Consider the following 21,126-nt stretch of genomic DNA (forward strand, 5'->3'; position numbering starts at 1 on the left):
ACTGTTCCCCGCCATATATGACAATCAAGTCTAAGTCAACGTTCCTACAGGTCAATACAGTTTAGAGAAGATGAAACGATCGAGCTGGTCCTAATCGACAAATTTCAGCATGGTGTTTTTAATATTTTGGGCATTTTTATTTTTATATATTGGGTAGCGTGACAAGCAGATTAAGCATTTGCGTTGCCTGTGTTCGAATTTATAGCAAGAATTATGTACATTGTCACTGTTACAAGCCTCTGTGCATCATCATTTGTGTTCTAACTTTGTTTTTCAACATTCGTGAAAAAATGCAACAACTAGCCTGCCTCCCCAATTATTAACTTCATGCTACACATATATTATCTACTAGGTACTATTCGTTTAGATAATATAATTATTATTATTATTATTGGCAAAAAATAATTTGACCAACAATTAGATAGACTGTGTCTCTGAGCAAATAGCAGACATTGTTCATTTAACCTTTAATCGCAACCGCACTAAGTTGATAGAACTTGCATTAGTAGCAGGGCAGAGCATTGCGTAAAAAGGAAGTCTTTCGTTCACTGAATGCTCATGTTACAGAAAAAAGAGCTTAAAATCATTTTAAATATTAGCATGTGAAGCTGCTAAGAATCCTGAGATAGGAGTGGCATGTGACTGTACCGGAATTTCTAGCGTCACGACCGGCTATCGTCCTCCTGAACAACTACTATGTCCCGTGTCTCCCCTAAAACAAGCCTTTTTTTTTTTCTTTTTTTTTTATATACAACGGCTAACTTAAATCAGCACAAGTCAGTCAACAGTTTGTTATTAATGTTTTATTCAGTAACATTTCTTAATTAGGGCAATATGTGTATCAGGAATCGTGTTGGGTTTTCGATATAGTCTTCGTCGCTCATAATGGAAACGAAATATCCAGAATGTCTACATTCTGCGTGTGGACGCACTCTCGCTTCTACAATTTTGTGTCCTTATCATTGACCATATTCTTTATCAAGCTATAAACACAAGACTGTATTTTAAGAGATTTTTTCAATTAGATTCATTCTCATCGCGCGCTGCAGCACGGCAATAGTATATGAGCTCATGTTATTATTACAAAACGTTTATCAAATACCGACCTCAAATCCTTTGTTTTTGACCCTGACTAATCTCCTTTGTGTGCATAAGCTTAACTGATTTGTTTAGTTTCAAACGTATAACGGTTAGCCGTTGTCAAGGAGCTTGGTTTTTAATCTGAGAGCGTGTTGCTTTCAGATATTATCCCTTGATACTCTTTTGAATGACGACATTTCTCTGAGTACAAAAAATATTTATTCGATTTTGTCTTTTAACGATAACGGACAGAAGTGTAAATATGTATTTGCCGATAGCTTGTGGCCGATAGCGACTTTCTCCGATCAGTTATGTGCCGCTTCGCCTATAATACTCTGTTGCTCGTACCGATAGTCAATATACGATAGCCTATGATTCAGTAAGTCTAGTTCGAACGTTTTAGATAGGATATTCACGCGCGTTTCAGGAGACTCCGAATCGCTTCGTATCGGCAATGTACTTTGTCGTCCGATCATACCGCCGCTGAAAAATGGGTCGGCCAAACGTACCTATTATTGGCTGTCTGCTGTTGTGACCATCGCTCCTACTGCGCTGAATCAACGGTGACAAAAACAAAAATAACAATTATAGTCAAAAGACTACTTTCTTCGTCACTTCGTTCGTCCTTTTTTGTTATATACGTGTTTAGATTTGTTGATGTCATCTTATATTCGATACGTATAGCGTTATATATGTATTGTCTACAATGTGTTTGTATGGTAAGATGTGTACCCGTTTACTAAATGACGATAGAACTGACTATCGTAAAAACATTCGAAAAAAGACTAATTATAAAATTTGACGATGACAGACAATATTATATATAGTATAGTGCCAAAGTCAGAGGCATGCTCTGATCACTACCGTCATCATGTGCATTTTGAAAAATAGTCACAACTGTAATAGAGCAATCATTATCATTGATCTGACGTTACCGATCGATTTACAAAATAGCGGAGTACGGCATACTAATTCAATCAATAATGGCAGCCGGAGCGATTCAGAAGGTGAGCCCTCTGATTAACATCATATGTGTTTGTAAATGAATTGCATCAATTAAACCAAGAGAGAAAAATTTACCGTATACAGTATACGGATTTTTCCAGATGATTTCAACGCCATTCCGACTCTGAGCCAATGTTGTATAAGTAGGAGAACGGCTTTGTGCTGCTATTTATTCTACAAAATAATCCGCCTTTAGGAATAAAGGTATAAGCAGAGATGTTCCCTACCTAACACTTAATCGAACAAGCAGGCTTAGTTGAGGGGTTACCGCCTGTGCGCTACTAAGCTAGACCTTTTTTCTGTCCTATTTTATAGGCCAAGAGTATGTATCATAATTTGTCTTGCTGCAGTTCACAGTAGTACTAAGAAGTCCTTTGTCCTATTTTATAGGCCAAGAGTATGTATCTAATTTGTCCTGCTGCAGTTCACAGTAGTATTAAGAAGTCCTACTAGTGATAGCTATAGAACACACTAATATCTGAACTGTTTCCAAAGTCTAGTTTGATTATTTTCATCTCTAAACTTGCGACTTGTTCACCTCTAGATCAATTTGCTCAATGTAAATTGATTGTCGGCATAATTAAATAGCATACAAAAATTCTGGAAAAAGCGTACAAAAACACAAGGTTTGAGAAACGTCGTAACAGTTTAACTGAGGTAAAATGAGCGTTAATAAAGAATTCTAACACGGTTCGTGGGCTTTAGCAGTTCTATAGTATCCCTCTGAAGGCGATGAAGATTCCGATCGCGAGGACGGAAAGCGACATTTGGTTGGTACTGGATAAATTGCAGAGGTCACCCTTGCACATACACATGAAGACTTTCCTCCGCTGGTACAACGTCTCAGCGCAGCGCTCCATTTGGTCTTCTGGTGGCCTCTGAAGACACATCCTTTCTGTGGCTAGATCGTCATCTAAACATAAAACACAAACGCGAAATGTTTGTTAGGGCAGTCCGTCAGCTTTTAAAACGTCGAATCTGGGTTGTGAACAAATTAAATTTCGATTCTGATTTTAAAACTACTCGGTGTACAAGTGAATTAATTCACAAAATTTATACGCCGGAAAACCAACGATATTGGTTAGAATTAATACTTGTGAGGTACTTTTTGATTTAATGATGCACTGATTCAGACAATCAGTTATTCTCCTACTACTGCTTTTAACGTCTACCGATTATGTTTGTATACCAATATTTTTGTGAAGACCGACACACATATATATTGTCTAATAACTCGCTTGTTAAACAAAACAACTCGTTCGGCCAATTAATTTGTATACGCAGATAGCTAAAGGCCCTTGCAAGCCAGAACAACTCGCTTCCCTAACGGCCTGCAACGGCCTCGTAGCAATGGCAGTAACTGCTGACTAAAAACAATTAGTGTTCTTTATGATCACTAGTTAGCTAGTCGTCCTCTATAGTGTGTCGTTAACGAAGCTCACCAGCGATTCACGGTACCATTCCGCTTCTAGCTTGTCCTCGAGATGCCAACGAGGGCTAGCCCTACCCACCTAGTTTGATAATGTATGACCGACACCCCAGTATTGACCTTCAGCCAACCACTACAAACCTGACCTTCACGTGTGTGACCTGCCGACCATTGCGATGTAGTAAGCAGTATGGTAGAAGCACCGATATTTCGAAAACTCATTTAAGCCGCGAACGACTATGGTTGAATGAACAATATAACCCGTTCTTGTCTAGAAATCTGTTGTATCCGAGGGCTTTCCCAAGAAGCGGAATGATGTAGATTTTCTACGTATGAGTACACGTTGAAGAGCTTAGTGCCCGCAAATTGTTGCTCTGCTCAAATATTTCCACTGGGTACGACAAATCCATGTAGGAAGTTGACACTTTGTGGCGCCATACAAAGCAGTTGAAATCATAGCGGTACTGGAGAACTCTGCTTGTAGTGTAAGCAAAGATGTTGATATTTCCTCTCCTAAGCAAAATTTCTAGGTAGCTACTAATGGGCATGTACGAAGGACTATGTTACTCTAATGAATCAACGGACGATAGCTCAGTGAATGTCCGTCGGAGGTTACCAAATTTGACAGAGAGGCTTTAAAAATGCAACATACTGAAAGTGTAACGCCGATATAACCTGCTGCTTTATACTATTGAGCCAAAAAACTATTTTTTGGTCTCCCACGGATACTGGGCCTGATAGGTCATAAAAATTGCCACTACCAATTTATCAATACTAAACGGTAACGTGGCTAGTTTTTTTTTCAAGAAAAAAAAACTGTTTTCTTTTAATCAGTAAGCTCTTTCGATTGCAAACACAAACAAAGTAATCTTTTGCTGCTAAAGAATAAGGCCGCTCAATAGTTTGTTCGCTACCAACGCGCAAGTGTAAGCCAGACGTCAGAATTGTTATTACCTTCCTAATTAATTGCAACCTTATCAAACCCAGTGACTGACAAAAACACGGTCATAACTGCAGTGTCTACAGCTTGTATTTTCTTGTTTCATCTTACATACATGTTAGGCATACAGTATAGCCACTTATTAATTTTGCTTTTCCCTAATCCCGTCGTAGACAGTTCGGAACCCTAGGATTTTTCATGTCAATTCTAAATGATGCGGCTGTTCGACTGGATAAGTGCTTTAGCTTTTGGTGTATCAAAATTACACATTTCCCGCCGCCTACAATGTGCGATTTTGGATATTTTTCATGGCTGTTGCAGTCATGGTCGCCAGTGCCGCCTTTCAACATTCACGCCAGGCATTCGGGCACAACTCGCACTCACTTATTGCCCTGCTTCTCTATAGTACAGAGCGAATTGTCCTTCTTGACCCTTTGAACCTCATAGGTTGGGGTGGTCCGTTCGATGTAAATATGCGAGTCTAACGAGGTGGCTTAAACGTGAATTTCTCTTATGACGTCATGACATAGCCATACAGACATGCGTTGTTTGCGTTCTCATTCAGTACGACAGAATTCGGAGTACGGTCGCCTTTGCAAAGCTATAATCCGCTTTTCGCCAATGAAGTGATGGCGCTCTAGTATTACGAATATCACTGGTGACTTCGCCCTGTCCCCAGTAAGCATGTTCTACAGGACAACAGTGGATGATACACACTGCTTAATGTAGAGCCAAAACCAATGCGATGCTATGTTATCCTTCCGTTGAGCCATGTATAGGCTTCTCGTAGATGAAGCAAGCTCTGTCAGACCCAAAAGCAGCTCAGCCTATTCAAAACAATGCAAGTCCGCTGTCCTTCGTTATGGTAGCTACTAATATTACTAAAATACAAAATCTTTACAGTATACATACAGTTAAGATACATACGCGTTTCTATTTAGCATTAGAAACAGGTAGGTGTAACAACTCGCAAAACGACATCACTTTGATATAAGTCCTAATAGACCTGAACGCGGGCGAGACTATCGCGTCGTCCGATCTCGTGCAGACAGGCCGATGATCGTTGGTCACTGCTATATGATAGTTATGGTCGATACCAATCCAGCAGATAAATACAGCAGAAGTGGTAGCTTCGAACGTGGCATGAAGCGTTAATTTTGCCGAGCTATCGCTGACAATTTTACGACTCCGTGATCCAACCATATAGCACTGTTTCGTTGCAGGAATAATGGCAGTCGACAGATGCGAGCGTATGCTACGTTAGACCTACTGGCCATTTTGAGCAGGCAAGAATTCTAGAACGCATCGGTCGATACTTTATCAGTGATTTATTATGGTGATTTACATAAAAATCTTCTTGTCGACCATATTCAGACAAACCGAAATGCAAAGCAGTACAGAGAGCTGAACCTATAAAGTAGATATTTTGGTAATTATCTGCATCATGTGTCAGCACGTAGCGGTAATATTTTTAGTATCAAGCGTGAACTATCCTCTACGGTGACGTGAAGCGCGATCTACAATGACAGCTTTTAACGTAATAGCTAGCATGTTAGCACCTACGATGACATACGGTGCCGAATGATCGCTGTTCTTATTTGCACGATGATTGATTTTTAAACTGAGGATCACCTACTGATACTTTAGCTCACAGACTCTACGAAGCTTTCTTTTTTCGAAGCGTACTTTCGAAGCATAAATGACATATTTCAACTTACGTAACAATCTATACACGCTATCCTAACAAACTAGTTTTGCTCTTAGTTAGGTAATGGAAATAGCGATCACTCAATCCTCAATCAATCAAAGAATCTCAATCCTTCAACTATCATCGAAAAGACACTCCAACGAAGCTGTAATTACCATGTGTTACAACTGATAAATCTTTCCAATTAACGAACAATGTTATTCTCAGAAGTGATACTTACCTCCTTCCTTTCCCTCGATAAATTTAGCGCACCACTGCGACGCACAAGGGGTGATCTTAACGGCTTTATTCTTTTCAGCAGTGGTGGAATTGTACGCGAACGGGTCCTTGCAGTCACCTCTGTCACCCCTAGAACGACATGTGTAACAGTAGCGGGCCCGCGCTGAAACAAATTCATTTGAAGTCGATCGAGAACATGTTAGATGGCTGGTGTTTTTGTGTATACGCTGCTGTTGATCCAAGAAGCATACGGCACCTTTTAGGAATTCCCGAATTTCCAAATTAAACCGTCAAACAATGAGGTCTCTGCTTTAACAAGCGTATACGCAATCAAACTCTAAACTTCACACTTTATTTTTTACATTGTGCGAAGATTGTGTTGCCTACGAATGGTCACGTTAGGCGTAATGAAGTGCTTTATGGAAGCGCCTCTACAAATGACCTAACAAAAAGGAATTAGTGACCATTATGCTATTCAGCTAGCGAACAGAACGTAATATGGCCATATTTCTAAGAAGTCCACAAAAGCTCTTATTTCTTGCGCAAATCGTTTATTTTGACATCAGTAGAAAGACTGCCATTTTTGCCTTCTGGTGGATTTGGATCTTAGAGACGTATGAAACGGGGTCGCATTACCGCTATGCTCATAAATATTCTATGTAATCAAAAATTTATTGGCCATCGCTTGTGTAAGAAGTTTTCCTTAATAGGGTATCACACGTTGCTTCCATTCGATGCCTGGACTAATTAACACAATGAGCCTTAAACGTACATATAGTTCAACGTCATCCTGACAGAGCTATTCCTATAAAAAAAAAAAAACTTACCACCTACATGTTTTTCTAACTGATAGTGCGACACTTAACTTACCTTGAACTAACGTCGTTGCAATTATAATGAGAAGTACGCCGGTGGCAATCCACCGACAAAAATTCATGGTAGCTATGGATAAAAGCAAGATCACGTTTTCACAACTTTTTGCAGAATTGCATTAAAACGACCACATCTGTAAGTAAACAAGATTACAGGTGTTATTGGTTTTCTAGTAAACGTCGTCAAAACAATGTTCGCTTGGTTTTATTGTCTATAAATCCTAAGATCGCTTATTTCGCACCTCCTGACTATAGTCGTATACGGATAAACTAACTTTATTTGAATGACGTATGGGATTGTGAAATGTCTTAGATTTATTACTTAGTAAGAAAACACTTTTTTGCTGAAGACTTTTTATGCTCGTTTTATTAAAAAAAAAAGAACAGAAGCTGTCAATGAATCAGTAGCACAAACTCTGTTGGCGTCTTCCTTGGTTTGACCCTCAGCTAAACCTGTAAATAAAACAATTTCTAATAGCACGATGACCAAAGCCGTTTTTCACACCGTTATGTTTTTAAATTTCTACGTACATTATTAACTACTTGCAAAACGTTATCTCCTGCTGTGCTCCGCTATCTTACTAACCGCTGGGTGAACGTCTCCAGTTGGCCAAGCGTGACTGTAGTCGAATGGTTATGCATATATAACGAACGTAGCAAGTATCAGGTTATAGGAATCTAGTGGTGAGAAAATCGTGCCACTGGAGACGTGTTGGCGTGCAGTTGTGCGTGCTTTCGGCTGATAGAAACGGCAGGGCGACGTAGGTTGTATGAAGACGCCTCTAGCTGACGCTCAAGCCCTCATTATAACTCCGTCGGACAGAAATAACCGGAAGCCGAAAACTAAAACGCATGTTTTCTATCAATAGAGCTTTTTTTATTAAACAGAATAAGTCGACTGCTACTAGCGCTAACGTAGTCGTTAATGATGGACTGAAAATTGTTCCAGCCATTTACCAAGTTACTTGCAAATTAGCGTTTGGTTCGTTTTATCGATCTCTTTCTAAGCGACGTACTGCAACTTACGCAAAAAATACGCGTACGCTTAAATAAGCCGTTGAGAATTACGCGTGTTACTTACTTGCCAGAGAAGCGAAACATTTTTCTTTGTTGAACTGAATCAGCGTTATTGTCCCTGTTGTTACTCATGCTTGTTGTAACCCAATAACAAATAGTTTGTCCTCACTTTAAAGGAGCAGCACAAAAGGCCATCGAAATCAAGTGAATCTGTTTACAGATCAGCAGCAACATATATTATGTTTGTTGTTAGAAAACAGATATGGCTGCACTGAGGAACACTATTTACAATATAAATTAGCCTTGCATGCACCGGTATAGGGGGGCGAACATTTCGGCCAGACAAATCGCTTACCATCAACTAGCTAATGCTACTATATATTGGTGCGGACCCCTGCGTGAATTTATTGGCCAAATGCCTCGACACTACTGTCCACTTAAATCCCTAAATGACTACTTCATATTCACTATGTGTTTAAATGAAACGTGTCACCCCAAGCTCATGGCCCTGACTGAAAAATTCCATAAAATATGCCTTCACTTCATTGTTCAACTGCATTTGGCTAATGAAGACATCGGATGACATTCTTTGGAAGGGAAATAAATTAAGGTCGCTTGCAAACTTGTGATTTGCAGAAGCTTCGATTGGCAATCAACCATGTAACAGGTTTAACGGACCTGCCAGCTCTCCTACACGCACTTTTCATACGTGCCGTCAGCTGAGTAATGTTTTGGTGTCGTTGAAAGGCGTGAAATTCCCTACCTTGGGACATGCACGTAAAGCTGTACAGATATTGGACACAATAGACGCTGTTAAAACCTACTTATGTAGCTGTACGAGGATGGTGACTTCACCGATCCAAATAGTATGGTGACGACCGGGTCTAATCCTTCGACGTATTTTGCGACGTTTACGAATGTAGAGCGGAGTGGTACGGGGCAACTGACCCAAAGGGGATAAAAGGCCATTCAGAGTGAGCACAGTCCATAGGGCAGATGCATAGCGCTAAACATTACAATAGACGATGAACTGTCGTTGTCTACGAGTCGATATGGGTGGCGTGAAGCAGCGAAGACCGGTATAAGAAGGCCGCAAGCGAGTTGGTCGCCAGAACGATTCTTTTAGATGGCCTTGTCGGTAACAGCGCCCGGGATTGTGACTCAAATGTAACTGAACTAGCAGATTACAACACTGTGTAGTAGTTAGTTAACCTCATTTGCAGACTGTCTTGCCAAGAAAACGACTTGTTTCTGTCCGAAGGGGTCTCCCGCATTTGAACGGACGATGGTTAACTGCTTTTCGCTATTCGACATTCGTCTACAGAGCAAGCTCATAATATCTCCCCAGACTTTGATCACACTCCACCTTTCAGTCACGAAGTGTAAAAGTTACTTGGTGCAGAAAGTATTGTTACATATATACATGAACTATTCAAGCAATCGTCCTGCTACAAAGTCGCAAGCACTAGTTATTTTTCAGGGATATAACATGCCGAGAAATTTCAGGCCTTGCAAAAATAAATCTATTACGAAGTATCACTGTACGACAAAACTCAATACATATAACAGTCACGAAGTTCTAGTTTTAAGAAAAAAATCTTGAGAATCCTTTTGCGACTCCTGTATACCCTTGCCGCCAAACATTGCGTTGTATTGTTATGTCATGTTATTATGGCTTTGTAGAGCGTCTGTTTTCCCATTCTTCAATAGTAAATAGTACCTGCTTTATCCAAGATGAATTACAATACTTTGTATATGTGGTCGTGGGTTTAGTTCGATTAGTTTCCGATTCATAGGGATAGCTTAATCTATACTAGAACAAAAAAATGTTACCGTATGGTTACGATGAGTAAGTTAACCTCCAACGCTATAGTGGGAGAGACCCGAAGGACTCCACGTAGGCTAACGTCGAATAGACGCTGTGGGATGCGTTGAGCCATCCAAATACAAACATGTTTCTTTAACAAAGAAAAACAATTTTGGGCGGCTTCGTCCGATCATCTATATTATAGTGTTCTCTTTCTCTTGATTAAATGCTTCCCTGGCCAGGCGAGCTGGTTAAGAGATATAAGTCATGGACCATTTCCTCGTTAGTGGCTCAAAATAGACAGTGATGGATTATGGATATGACGTTTGCGTCGCGCAGAAATAATATGTTAATAAATATGAGTAAAAAACAACCGCGACACAGTGGCCTTACCACACTGATGGTCTATCATCGTAAATTCATTTTTCTAGATACCTTCCTGACTAAAAAGGGATCTAGGCTCGCATGTATAGGACAAACTTTTTCGCTAAGAGATTTTCCCAGTTATTGAAGAGTTAAAACTAAGTGTTTCACGTTTTACATGCAATGCAATCGTTAGACATTTCATCAGACTAACTATAATTCATAAACGATTGATCAGTACGATTCGACGTACTTCGTGATGCTACTGCTACTGAAGCTTTTTACATGAAATGCGCAATTAGAAGGGAGATTGTATTATCGCTTTACTGTTATCATGAATAAGATACCAGACAGGAGACTGGTTAGTTAGTCTTATGTCGTCATCGGACTTCAATCCTAATGGCTAGAGGTCGACTGTTGTATAGGGGCCAACGCTTCGAGAATCACCCACGCCATCAGGTTGAATGACACGGGAGCAAAACCGTAATGGATTTTTCCGATAAAATTTAGTACATAGGGTCAGTTCCCCGTGGATAATATAAACAAAACAATAGAAATCGTGGACTTATCATTATTTTATGTGATATGCTAATATTGCTACAACGGACGGAAACTGTAACTGTTTGATGAGTCAAGTACTGTTAAGTAAAACAATCAAGCAGGAGCGTTGAGGGAAATTTGGAAAGTTTCAGTTATGAGATAAGAACTAAGATAGCGATTCAATTTGTGATGGATTACCATCATACATCACGTATGCATAAAGACCTTCTTCATAAGATTAGTGCTGCTTTCTTATCGAGAGCTATTGTTCCCTTGGCTTGCAATTTAGCTGGTTCATTTCATATGCCAACAAAATGCAGATTGATTGCATGGGAAAAATTGCACAGAAAGCAGAACAAAGGCAGTTGTTTGGGATCTTCTAACACCGGTGCCTCACAACTTTTGGCTCCGGACTACGAAAATCTTCGGTATCTAAACATGTGTAGCCAATCTTAGCGTCTAATAACAAAATTCATACATGGACATGCTTGTGCATCACAAGTTGTTTACAAGTGCTTTCTGTAGCAAACAAAGTTCTCTCGCTTCTATTACTCCATCTCATCGGTAGAAAAAATATGGAACAAAAACAAGTCTAAATGCGTCCAGACGTTGAATATGGACACGCGCTTTGTGTCGATTCTAACCTGACTCAACAAAAGAATCACTGGTTTATTTGAACTACTAATAAATCATTACCATGATCGTGTATTCTTCAAGTGTTACAACGTTCTAGCGATATCTTTTAGATATTATAGGCCACGACACATCTTGGCAGTTTTCACAAGCTTACAGCATGTTGAGGTTTACCTTTAAAACAGCCTTCTTTTAATCGTTGTTTAGCTAGACGCTACGATATTGGAGATCTAATGGTCAGCAGATGCCACATCGCAAAGTAACATCACCTCAATATTATCTAACCACAATGGATACTTCATTGTATGCATCTAGGGGTCTGCATTCTTGTATTTCAATTATTTTAAACGGGATCGTTTTTATTGCATCTATTAACCAGCCTACATAGGGTTTTGTTAACGGCTGTAGTTCAAGCCATCATGGTTCTGCCTGTCATAGCGTGGGAGTCACTCACGACATCTCTCCAATGGGCATTATGGGGCTATCCTATTAACTATCAGGTTTGTCATTTTCATGAACCACTCACTTAAGAACTATTAAATAGGTGAGAATTTATAACATAAACAAATACTAGGTCGTTGCATTAGAAACGTTTTCATCAAAGATATAGAATACACAACAATGATTTGTCCAACTCAATTGCTTAGAGTCAGGCCTCATGATTTAGAGCACAATGAAGGATCTTCGCCCTCTCTCCCCATTTAACTTGCTACTGTCTTAAACCTCTAGAATTTTCAAGCTTAATTCATATATAGGCAAGTGCACAAAACAAATGCTTGAAGCTGTGTTCGCATTGAACCGGCCAGCTGATCTACAGTACCTTTTTTTTTATCGAAACTAATGTCATAAATAACCCATATCTACTTCACTAATACAATAAGTGAGGCTCTAGTAACTCCCAAGCGAAGTGAATCACAAATGAGACACTCCAGCAGAAGATACCCTCTATAGGTTTCGCGAAACATCTCGAAGGGTAAATTAAACGAGCAAGATATAAACTGCATATACATACAGATACACAAAAAATTATGGCAAAATGGTGAACAAACTAATCCGATGGACAACTGTAGATTCACAATCTTTTATTCCGATAAGTTGCGACGCGAGCTACAGTAGAACAGCCGCCGTAGACTTTTACTGGAAAAAGGGCACCACACAGTGTGCAATGGCTTGATTTCAGCTATCTACCATTACAACGATTTAGTGAAAGACCAGCTAAATATACCCGGCTGGTATTGTTACTGCTAATCCAACGAAGATCGTTAATGCTGCCATCTTCGCCATATACTTCGGTGTTCAACTAATTTTTTGCAGTTATTCTGACTTTCCCATGAAAAACGAGGTCTTGTTCCATGACATTTTTTCAATGACAACAGAAAATGCATACCACAACCATACTTTCGGTACCTATAACAGTATCGTATCAACTCGGTACAGATGGCGGCGCGCAACAACGCCTGCGAAGAAAGCGACAGTACGGTCCACGTCGAGACAAACTGATCCATAAAAAATACCCTTCAACGGCAGCTTACTCTTTATAGCGTGCGAAAAAACGTCTTTGGAGTAGCAGCGATCGTTTAGCGAACACGCAACCAGCATTTCACGAAAGACCAGTACAAAACTTCGCTATGAGCTACAATAACGGATCATACTGTTCTTGCTTGTGAGCCAAGTCTCTATATCGTATATGATCATTTTCGGGAATCGTCGTGCCACTGTTGCTTAGATATACCGCAGTTAAATAAAAACCCCGAACCCACGCTTTAGTCCTTACGCTATTATCTTATATATTTATAGGGAACGGCTGTTAGGATTGTAATGCATAACGTCTCAACAAGACTGCCTGTAGTGATCAGGTCCGTATAGAAAAACTGAAAGGCAGTGTAAGCCTGGGCGGGTGTACTTTTTGAGAAGGGGGTATGTTCTTCGTTTCGTATCGGGTTCTTGGCTCTATTAAAATAACTATATAGAGTGGCTTGATTAAGTCATACGTGAATTTCCTATTTGGTTATATGGAAAGAAGAGAGCGAAGATCAGTAAATGTCTAATAAAAACAAATCGTGCTTCCAAAGCTAAAGTGATATTAAATCATTTAAGAAGTCTTAATGGTACTACTCTGCTAGGCTATACCATCAAAATTTAATCTGTCCATTAAAGGTTTCGGCCAATCGTTTTAGACAGACAAGCAAACGTCGATCATCTCTAGCCATTATCTGGTCCATCTGCAATTTCAGTTCCGATCAGTTTGATTATTACGAAAACACTCAATTTTTTAAAAGTACGTCATAATCTGATAGCTGGGAAAGCGATCTTTCATATTAATATACTGTCAAGTTAAACGGAATACAGAATCTTTCATTATGTTGAAAGAGTGAACGAACTTTTTAAATAGCGATTCCAATTTGCTTCAATGATATATATACATGCATAGATCTCATTTAACGTTCAATTGTCAAGTATGAAATAGAAGATTATAACTGGACTGTGCAATTATGGGAGCAGAAGATAATTCGACGGAACGTTTGATTCACACAGCCTCTGTTCCATTCACCGTTATACGCCCGCCACCCACAGATTATTATTCTAGACGAATTCGCTTAGTGAATATTAGTTATAGGATTGTATGTATTTATAGTCCACTAGATATTGTTAGAGCAGTTTGTTTACGTTCTCCTACAGCCGCTGCACGACGCTGCAGAGTCAAAAGTACAGGGGTCTACAAAGCACCTCTAACGAAAGCGTAGAATACGGTCATAGGAAAGTTTCTCTATAAAAGCAGACACCTTGCTATAAATAATAATATATGGGGTCGTTTTGCTGTGCCAACCCGTATGACTACAAAGTGACCTAGCTATATATCCAACTCGAGAAATTTTCTCATGCTTGGAAAAAGCATTTCGAAAACGATCTCAACAAACAAGAAGAGAAGCATCAACATTGCTTACCTGTAAATTACAGACTTCTATTAACAGACAACTTTCTTAAATAAAATATCCACTTATCGCTGATTGCGTAAAGACGCAGTCACAGCCGTTATCTCCATGAACATATCACTGTGTTGCAGCAGACTTCATATGGTGTCAAGCCCGTTCAGTTATCCTGTATGTGTTGTTTTGCACTATTCACGCTATTCACCAATCGTTAGATATCCACCTAGTGCCGAAGATAAAACTATTGATCCAGTCTCGCAGGTCGTGCAAAATTTACTTGAGAGCGGGCACGTCCTCGAAAAACGCCATCCGCACCTTAACTATTACTGATCAAACGGCTTCAGCACTTCGCTTTGCTTCATCGCTGCCTGTCGATCCATGTAGCACGAGCTAAACAACGGCGAGAGCTGTAACGTCAGCACCGTAATGTCAGGCGGCTCAGCGCACCATAAGACGCTTGCGCCAGCGGCAGCAGTTAACAGGCACTAGGCAACGGCACTTCTGCTTTTGCTAAAGGTATACGATCGCCATTTGACGTTGGCAGGCCTTCGTGGAAGCTGAAGACAAGCAAAAGCCAGCTGGCGCCATCTAGCGGAAGAGAAGCTTACCAATCGCGGAAAGAGGTTTAACTGTGTGTCAAACAAATAATACAATCTTGTATTTGTAGTAGTGCTGGAACAGGCCAATTTTATCGCCTGTATACACATATCTGCGGGATAATATAGTAGAATGTTTAGGTATACAGACTATTCCAACAACTGTTGGCATCTATGGCAGATGCTAAAATATGTTCTGTTTCTACTAGGTTCAGTGTAAAAAGTATTTGAAAAGTGGAGAAAATATGTGAGTTTACTTTTATCTTAGAATTAAACTTCGAGGCATATCGTAACGCTCGGGTATATTGGTGTCTACAAATGTTTGCATGCATTTGGTGTGCTAACAACCTATATAAATGCAACTAATCAATTTAACCAACCGTCTACACGCCCTTTCGCTAGCCAAGTCACGACAAATCTATCTGAATTATAGAAACAAATGGAATCAGACGTTCCCTGTACGGTACGGACCGCGCCTCCAGCAGGTCGCAGGTCCTTGTTAGTTTAGTTCGATGGAAAGAAATTTTCTCATACATAAAATTTTGGCAATGCAAATGTTTTGTCAGGTCAAACCTGTTCGCCAAAAAAACTTAACCTATTTTACTGTTTTCAAGGTGATTCCAACCCACAAATGTATGGACAGATTCATCTCCGTCTCCTTAGGGCTTTATTACCTTGAAGGCTAAAGTAAATAAATAATTTAACATGCTTAGCTACATTTACCACCCTTGATCTCTGTTTATAGTTGCTGGAGGAAATGCACTTTCTAGGCTATTATTTATTTGTTATTATTACTGTCGATTTTAAAAGGATTCTGCTGTCAAAAACCGCAGTTTATTAACGTCGACGATGACGCAGACGATAATAAAATCGCGTGTAACGGGCATCCATGGTGTGATTAAACATATAAAGTTAAATCATTTCAGCAAGCTACTTTTTTTGGCCCGTTGAAAAAATATGTTTTTGATCAATAGCAATGGATAACAATTTTTGATGATTTGCTAGAGAATATTACCGCATCTCACATTTGAATGATTCATCTCAGTATGTGACATTGTACACTGTATTGTATCTCGCGTTTTAAAACCGTTTACGATGTGGTTCGGTAGTACTATAATAAGTGATAATAAACATAAACTGGCTTCCTATTGACAATACGTAAATCATGCAACAAAGCAAATATACATGTTTGCGATGTGTAGACGTATACCAGCACTTAACATTGCCCATTCAATGTTTCTAATACTTTGGAGATTAAAGTTTTGCCCCGCCACATAATTCGTTAATATAATTTTAACTTTTAACCAAGGCAACTAGGTTAACAAGTTAGTTGGTTGTTTTTTCATCAACAGCCTAAGGTCAGTTGTATCTATTACCATGAACACTAAGAACTTCATGAATATTTGTAGCTAATCATTCAAGGGACCAGCTATCACTAACCATCGTCACGTGCCTATGCCATCACAGTATTGCCGTAAGCTAAATTTCCTTCTCTTTTGGAGAACGTGATTATTCGACGAAATAGAGTCCGCTCCCTTTGGCCGTATTTGTGCCGCTAACGTTAGAACGCCTTGCACTACTGAGATACACTTGAATCAAAGCTTCTGTGTCGATTGTTTTTCGGTCGTCACTTACCTCTTCGAAAGCAACACTTCGGCAAGGCGGTATCAGCTGATGACAGTCGAACGAATGAACGAAGTACGAGTTGTGCACATTGACCTCGCAACTTCAAGTCCATGAGTTCGACAGGTGAGTTTTGTCCTTTCCCAACGATCTGGAGAGGGTAGTCAGTCCCCACGCCGATTTATGAATACGGCGACCGATGTTTGGTGGCTCCAAGGGTTTGAGTATGTGTGGCAAATATCGAAATGGGTTAACATGATATCTGTGATTATGACCAATAAATGCTGACTGCATGTAGCAATTATTTGCTCGAATTATTTGCTAGGAGAAGACAAAGAAAACTATTACCAGTCACTCATTTTATTTTATAATTTTAGCTTAACAGATGACTTTATATATATATGTATACCTCAACAGGGTCATTCGGCACAGCATGTCTATAAAATAATTCTTCGCAATGTCCTTTTTCACCAATAGGTACTCTGCCGAACTTGCTTCTAAACCATCTCATAGAGTCAACGTATACAGCTTCCTGCATACCCTGCTTATCAGGGCACGAATACGACTCGGCCCGTATCGTTGCGTTGAACTTTCCTGCAGTGCATGCTACAGATGAATTACAGTTTGGGACTGCGATCCAGTTTGACCGTTGTGACGGTCGTCAGTTTGGAGCTTGGCGGGTTGATAAGTGGCGCTTTGGTGCCCACATCCCACGCACGCATCGCTGGCCTGTCACAAAGATCGACATGGATAGGCCTAACTGTCCCGGGTGGAGTCGATCCCTTGGGAGCCTGTAATCCAAGTGTTCGGCTCGTTGGAGAACCTCCAAGGTGCACTGACTCACCACGAAACTTACGAAAGTAAATCTAGCATTGCTCACTTGTACGTGGGAATATAACGTACTGCACGATGTTTAGCTGAGCAATCAACAATGTTAGTTGATTATTATACAGTACCCAAATGAACCTGTTGGAGCTAAAGACGCGTAGTATCATCACTGTCGTACTAAAAAAGGCGATATTATCACATACACGATATCAAGACCGAACGTTGTTCTGCACGAACGTGTAACAACTGAGTGATACAGTTAAGTGGTGAGGGTATACTTCTAGATGCGGGGGTGCACAGGCTCGAAAATCAGGATACGACATGTAAGCTAACCGATCCGATTGGTAGAGGACATTCTGCTGCTATCGACTGGTGATAATATCTGAAAGACAGTGCAGCAGTATCTCGAAAACATCGGCTGGCTTACATAAATAAATAAGGCTTACCAAAGCGTTTCGAAACGTATCATTTAACTTATGGCGTAGGAGAGCAACTACATAAGTGATGAGCTTTCTATGCTAATATACAGACAATTACCTAAAGATATAAGGTTGTTTTTATCTTTTAAATACAAGATAGGTAAAGCTTGTAAAGGTAGGTAAAGATAGGTAAAAATGCGTGTACAGCAAGTCGTACAAGACGTCATCAAGCAACAAATGAGAAAAACTACGACTCTGATCCACTAATAGAAATTGAACATTCACAAAGAAAATACATCAATTTACCAGCAGAACTTTACCTAATGCTGTCAACCTCGAACCTGTTGACATGATGGCTATAAGCAGAACTTCTTACTCGAACATATATCTAGATCTGCCTATATATACCGAGGGGTTCCGAGCTAGCTGTTACTTGCCCCTAATATGATACCCCCTTACCGAAACACCATTTTTTTACGTACTGGGCTTTTCCATATTGCGAACTGACATAGTTCGCTCTTATCTCGCATCTGTCGGTATTGTTTCCTGTTAGGTATAGCGTGTACTTAATTTCTACCTCATTTTAAACCTTGGCTAAATTTTCTCCGAAATAGATTTTCATTACTGAATCACTGCTTCTTGGAAGTCGCGCCCAAACGTAGAGACTCCTGATCTCTGACTCCCTATAATTATTAAAAAGCCCTTAAGTAAAAGCTTTACCTTTTTACTTTGCATCCTTACGACAACGACAATTCAATATGCAGAGTAGCAGTAGGACGTCTTATATTATAGTATCAAATCGGTGACTTGAATTGTTTATGTTATAAATACTCGAAGTTGCTACAGAGGACCTAACTTCAAGTTGTTATAAATAGTGACCATGTCTGATCGGTCTGTCTATATTGAATGAAGTGCAATTTCAATAAATTGCCAAATTTTATTATGAGCAAGTGTTCTAACTTCAAACAATGTCAAATCGTACATTGCATGTATTATGAGTGATTTGTTAAAAAATAATGCATTATATATTTTGATTTAGGCCATGTTGTATAGATTTTTTTTTATAGATCTTTTCTCACCTCTTCTTCAGCCGTAAATTCATTTTGTCTTAAGTGTAAACCTATCGTTACTTGTAGGATTACGTTGTCCTTTATTATTCCTTATTTCGTCATATTAATAATTTCAATTTTAACAGAAAATATTAAAATACAGACGCATCTTTATTTGATGTGTATAACACCTCCTTCAACTTATTATACATATATATATATATATATATATATGCAACTATGGATCACGATCTCACCTATGGACTACAATCTGATTACAGTGTCGGGTTTGATAGTTTTTCCTAAGCTTCTGCTGTCGAGAAAAAGACATCACAAGACTCAATATAGGGGATCACTTAGTCCTTAAATGGAAGAAATGTTTATATATATATATATATATATATATATATATATATATATAAAGAAATGCCGGGTTTTTGCAATGACTTCATGTGTGTGAAAGGATTTCTTCATGTGTTTCAACTGAATAATATTAGAAAATATCTTACGAGTAGTATACTTCCACGGCTACCTGAGATACTATATTTCTACTTTATAAGACATTTATTTTGATGAATATCTTGAATATATTGATGAATGAGTCGAACGCTTTTCTAGTTTAGTGTGGGCGTCGTAGCATTCATCATACATACTTTTGGCCATGCGTTATAAGAATTCATCAGAATTAGGAATATCTTAATTTAAAGTAGCTTGGTTCACCTGTCTGCAGATAGCGGAATCGAGAGAGTATTTGGCGTAGGCCAAGACTGCAAACGTAGATTAACATGATTTTTCTTCGCGTTTGGCAGTCACAGATAGGATATTGAACGTCTTCATCGTTATACGGCCAGTATCCGTGTAATATTGTAATCCTTTTTATCCGCACAGGGCCAGGGTAAGCTTGATAAATTGTCTTAAGGATCCTTGGCGCAATCTTGTAAAAATGACGATTCTCTTATTCATCAATAGACATATATTCCTCGTTCAGAGTGAGTCGCGTCATACGTGAAGTTAACACAGTTCACCCCTCTGTTTTTTAGTACGTCTGCCGATTCTAATCATTCTGAGTGCCGATCGTAGGCACTTAGTATTGAATTTTCGCATTTGTAAATGGCAAATTGCTAATCACTAAGAAAAAAATTATAGATCCCCATCTATGCATGCAATATTTCTTTGATTTTATAATCGTGATCTGTCCGACTTGATGTATGAACGAGAGATAACAAAAACTCAGCGGCTTGTTTTGTAGTGAAATCATAATCATAGGTAACAGAGGCGCCCGGTGCTGTAATATATCTTTTCTAAACATTTAAATGTTTTTTTTTACTTCCAAAAATACACAGTGGAGGCTTATATATCAGCCAGGAATGTCAAGTAAAATCGGTTGATGGAGTTCCTCAATCTGGTAATCGTCCACGTAGCAGGAATTAAAGTACAACTTGTATGTTTAATAGCTTTTTCCGTATTACCTGACTACTAGTACGAAACGATACCGTACTAGCTTATTTCGTCAGTGATGACTTTTGACTGGCCCTAACCGTAATGACCATATCCATAAAAAAATCTATGTCATCCTTTTCCGTGAGTTAATCCGATGGGCCTCGGAATTCAACTGTTGCGGATAGATAAGCTATACAATAATTTAGCGTTCTAAGTAAGCTCCGAACAATGTGTAACATTCATAGATGCCAGTATTTGAATTATGCTATCAATTTTTGTTTGGCTGGGTGTCTATCTTGTTTACTAATCTATCCATAGTAAATCAAAAATCTTTATCCTCTATATATCTCTCTATATATAACCTCTATATATATATATATATATATATATATATATATATACCCTCTATATATATAACCTCTATATCTATCTGCCTCATCTTGGTATGCAGAAAAAAGCACTTACTGAAACGAGTCTTCAAAGCATCGAGACGAATCGCGATGTAGTTTACTTATTCGCGCTAGCTATGTTCGTCTATTCTTCTTTTCAGAAAACGAGGCTAAAATACGTTCCATTTCTGATACAACTGTGTCCATTATTTTTCGAAATTGGGCGGGCTCTATCTTCA

General features: G+C 39.2%; 2 protein-coding genes across 4 annotated transcripts; one reads left to right on the forward strand and one right to left on the reverse strand.

Moving 5' to 3' along the window:
* Positions 1-781: 781 nt before the first annotated feature.
* On the reverse strand, positions 782-16,910 carry rtv (QVR superfamily protein rtv). Of its 3 annotated transcripts, XM_086978699.1 has the most exons (6): positions 16,775-16,908; positions 14,559-15,172; positions 7,840-8,096; positions 7,252-7,387; positions 6,383-6,544; positions 782-2,998 (listed from the first exon to the last, which is right to left on the reverse strand). In XM_086978699.1, the coding sequence occupies exons 4-6, from the start codon at positions 7,316-7,318 to the stop codon at positions 2,796-2,798; spliced, it is 432 nt and encodes a 143-aa protein (XP_086834825.1). In that variant the 5' UTR covers positions 7,319-7,387; positions 7,840-8,096; positions 14,559-15,172; positions 16,775-16,908; the 3' UTR covers positions 782-2,795. The 3 variants fall into 3 exon arrangements, with proteins under 3 accessions (XP_086834825.1, XP_022647910.1, XP_022647912.1); XM_022792175.2 differs by lacking the exon at positions 7,840-8,096; XM_022792177.2 differs by lacking the exons at positions 7,840-8,096; positions 14,559-15,172 and having other exon boundaries at positions 16,775-16,910.
* Positions 16,750-17,559, forward strand: LOC147757360 (uncharacterized). The gene is made up of 2 exons (XM_086978700.1): positions 16,750-16,888; positions 17,240-17,559. Exons 1-2 carry the CDS (start codon positions 16,876-16,878, stop codon positions 17,557-17,559), a joined length of 333 nt encoding a protein of 110 aa, XP_086834826.1. The 5' UTR covers positions 16,750-16,875.
* The last annotated feature ends 3,567 nt before the right edge of the window (positions 17,560-21,126 follow it).

This window comes from Varroa destructor, unplaced genomic scaffold (assembly GCF_002443255.2).
Source record: "Varroa destructor unplaced genomic scaffold, Vdes_3.0 BEIS01000002.1, whole genome shotgun sequence".
Lineage (NCBI taxonomy): Eukaryota > Metazoa > Arthropoda > Arachnida > Mesostigmata > Varroidae > Varroa > Varroa destructor.

Coding starts and splice junctions, on each gene's coding strand:
- rtv (XM_022792177.2), bottom strand. CDS start 7,318: ATGAATTTTTGTCGGTGGATTGCCACCGGCGTACTTCTCATTATAATT. Junction 6,545..7,251: donor TGCAACGACGTTAGTTCAAG/GTAAGTTAAGTG, acceptor AATTTGTTTCAG/CGCGGGCCCGCTACTGTTAC. Junction 2,999..6,382: donor TATCGAGGGAAAGGAAGGAG/GTAAGTATCACT, acceptor TTTTATGTTTAG/ATGACGATCTAGCCACAGAA.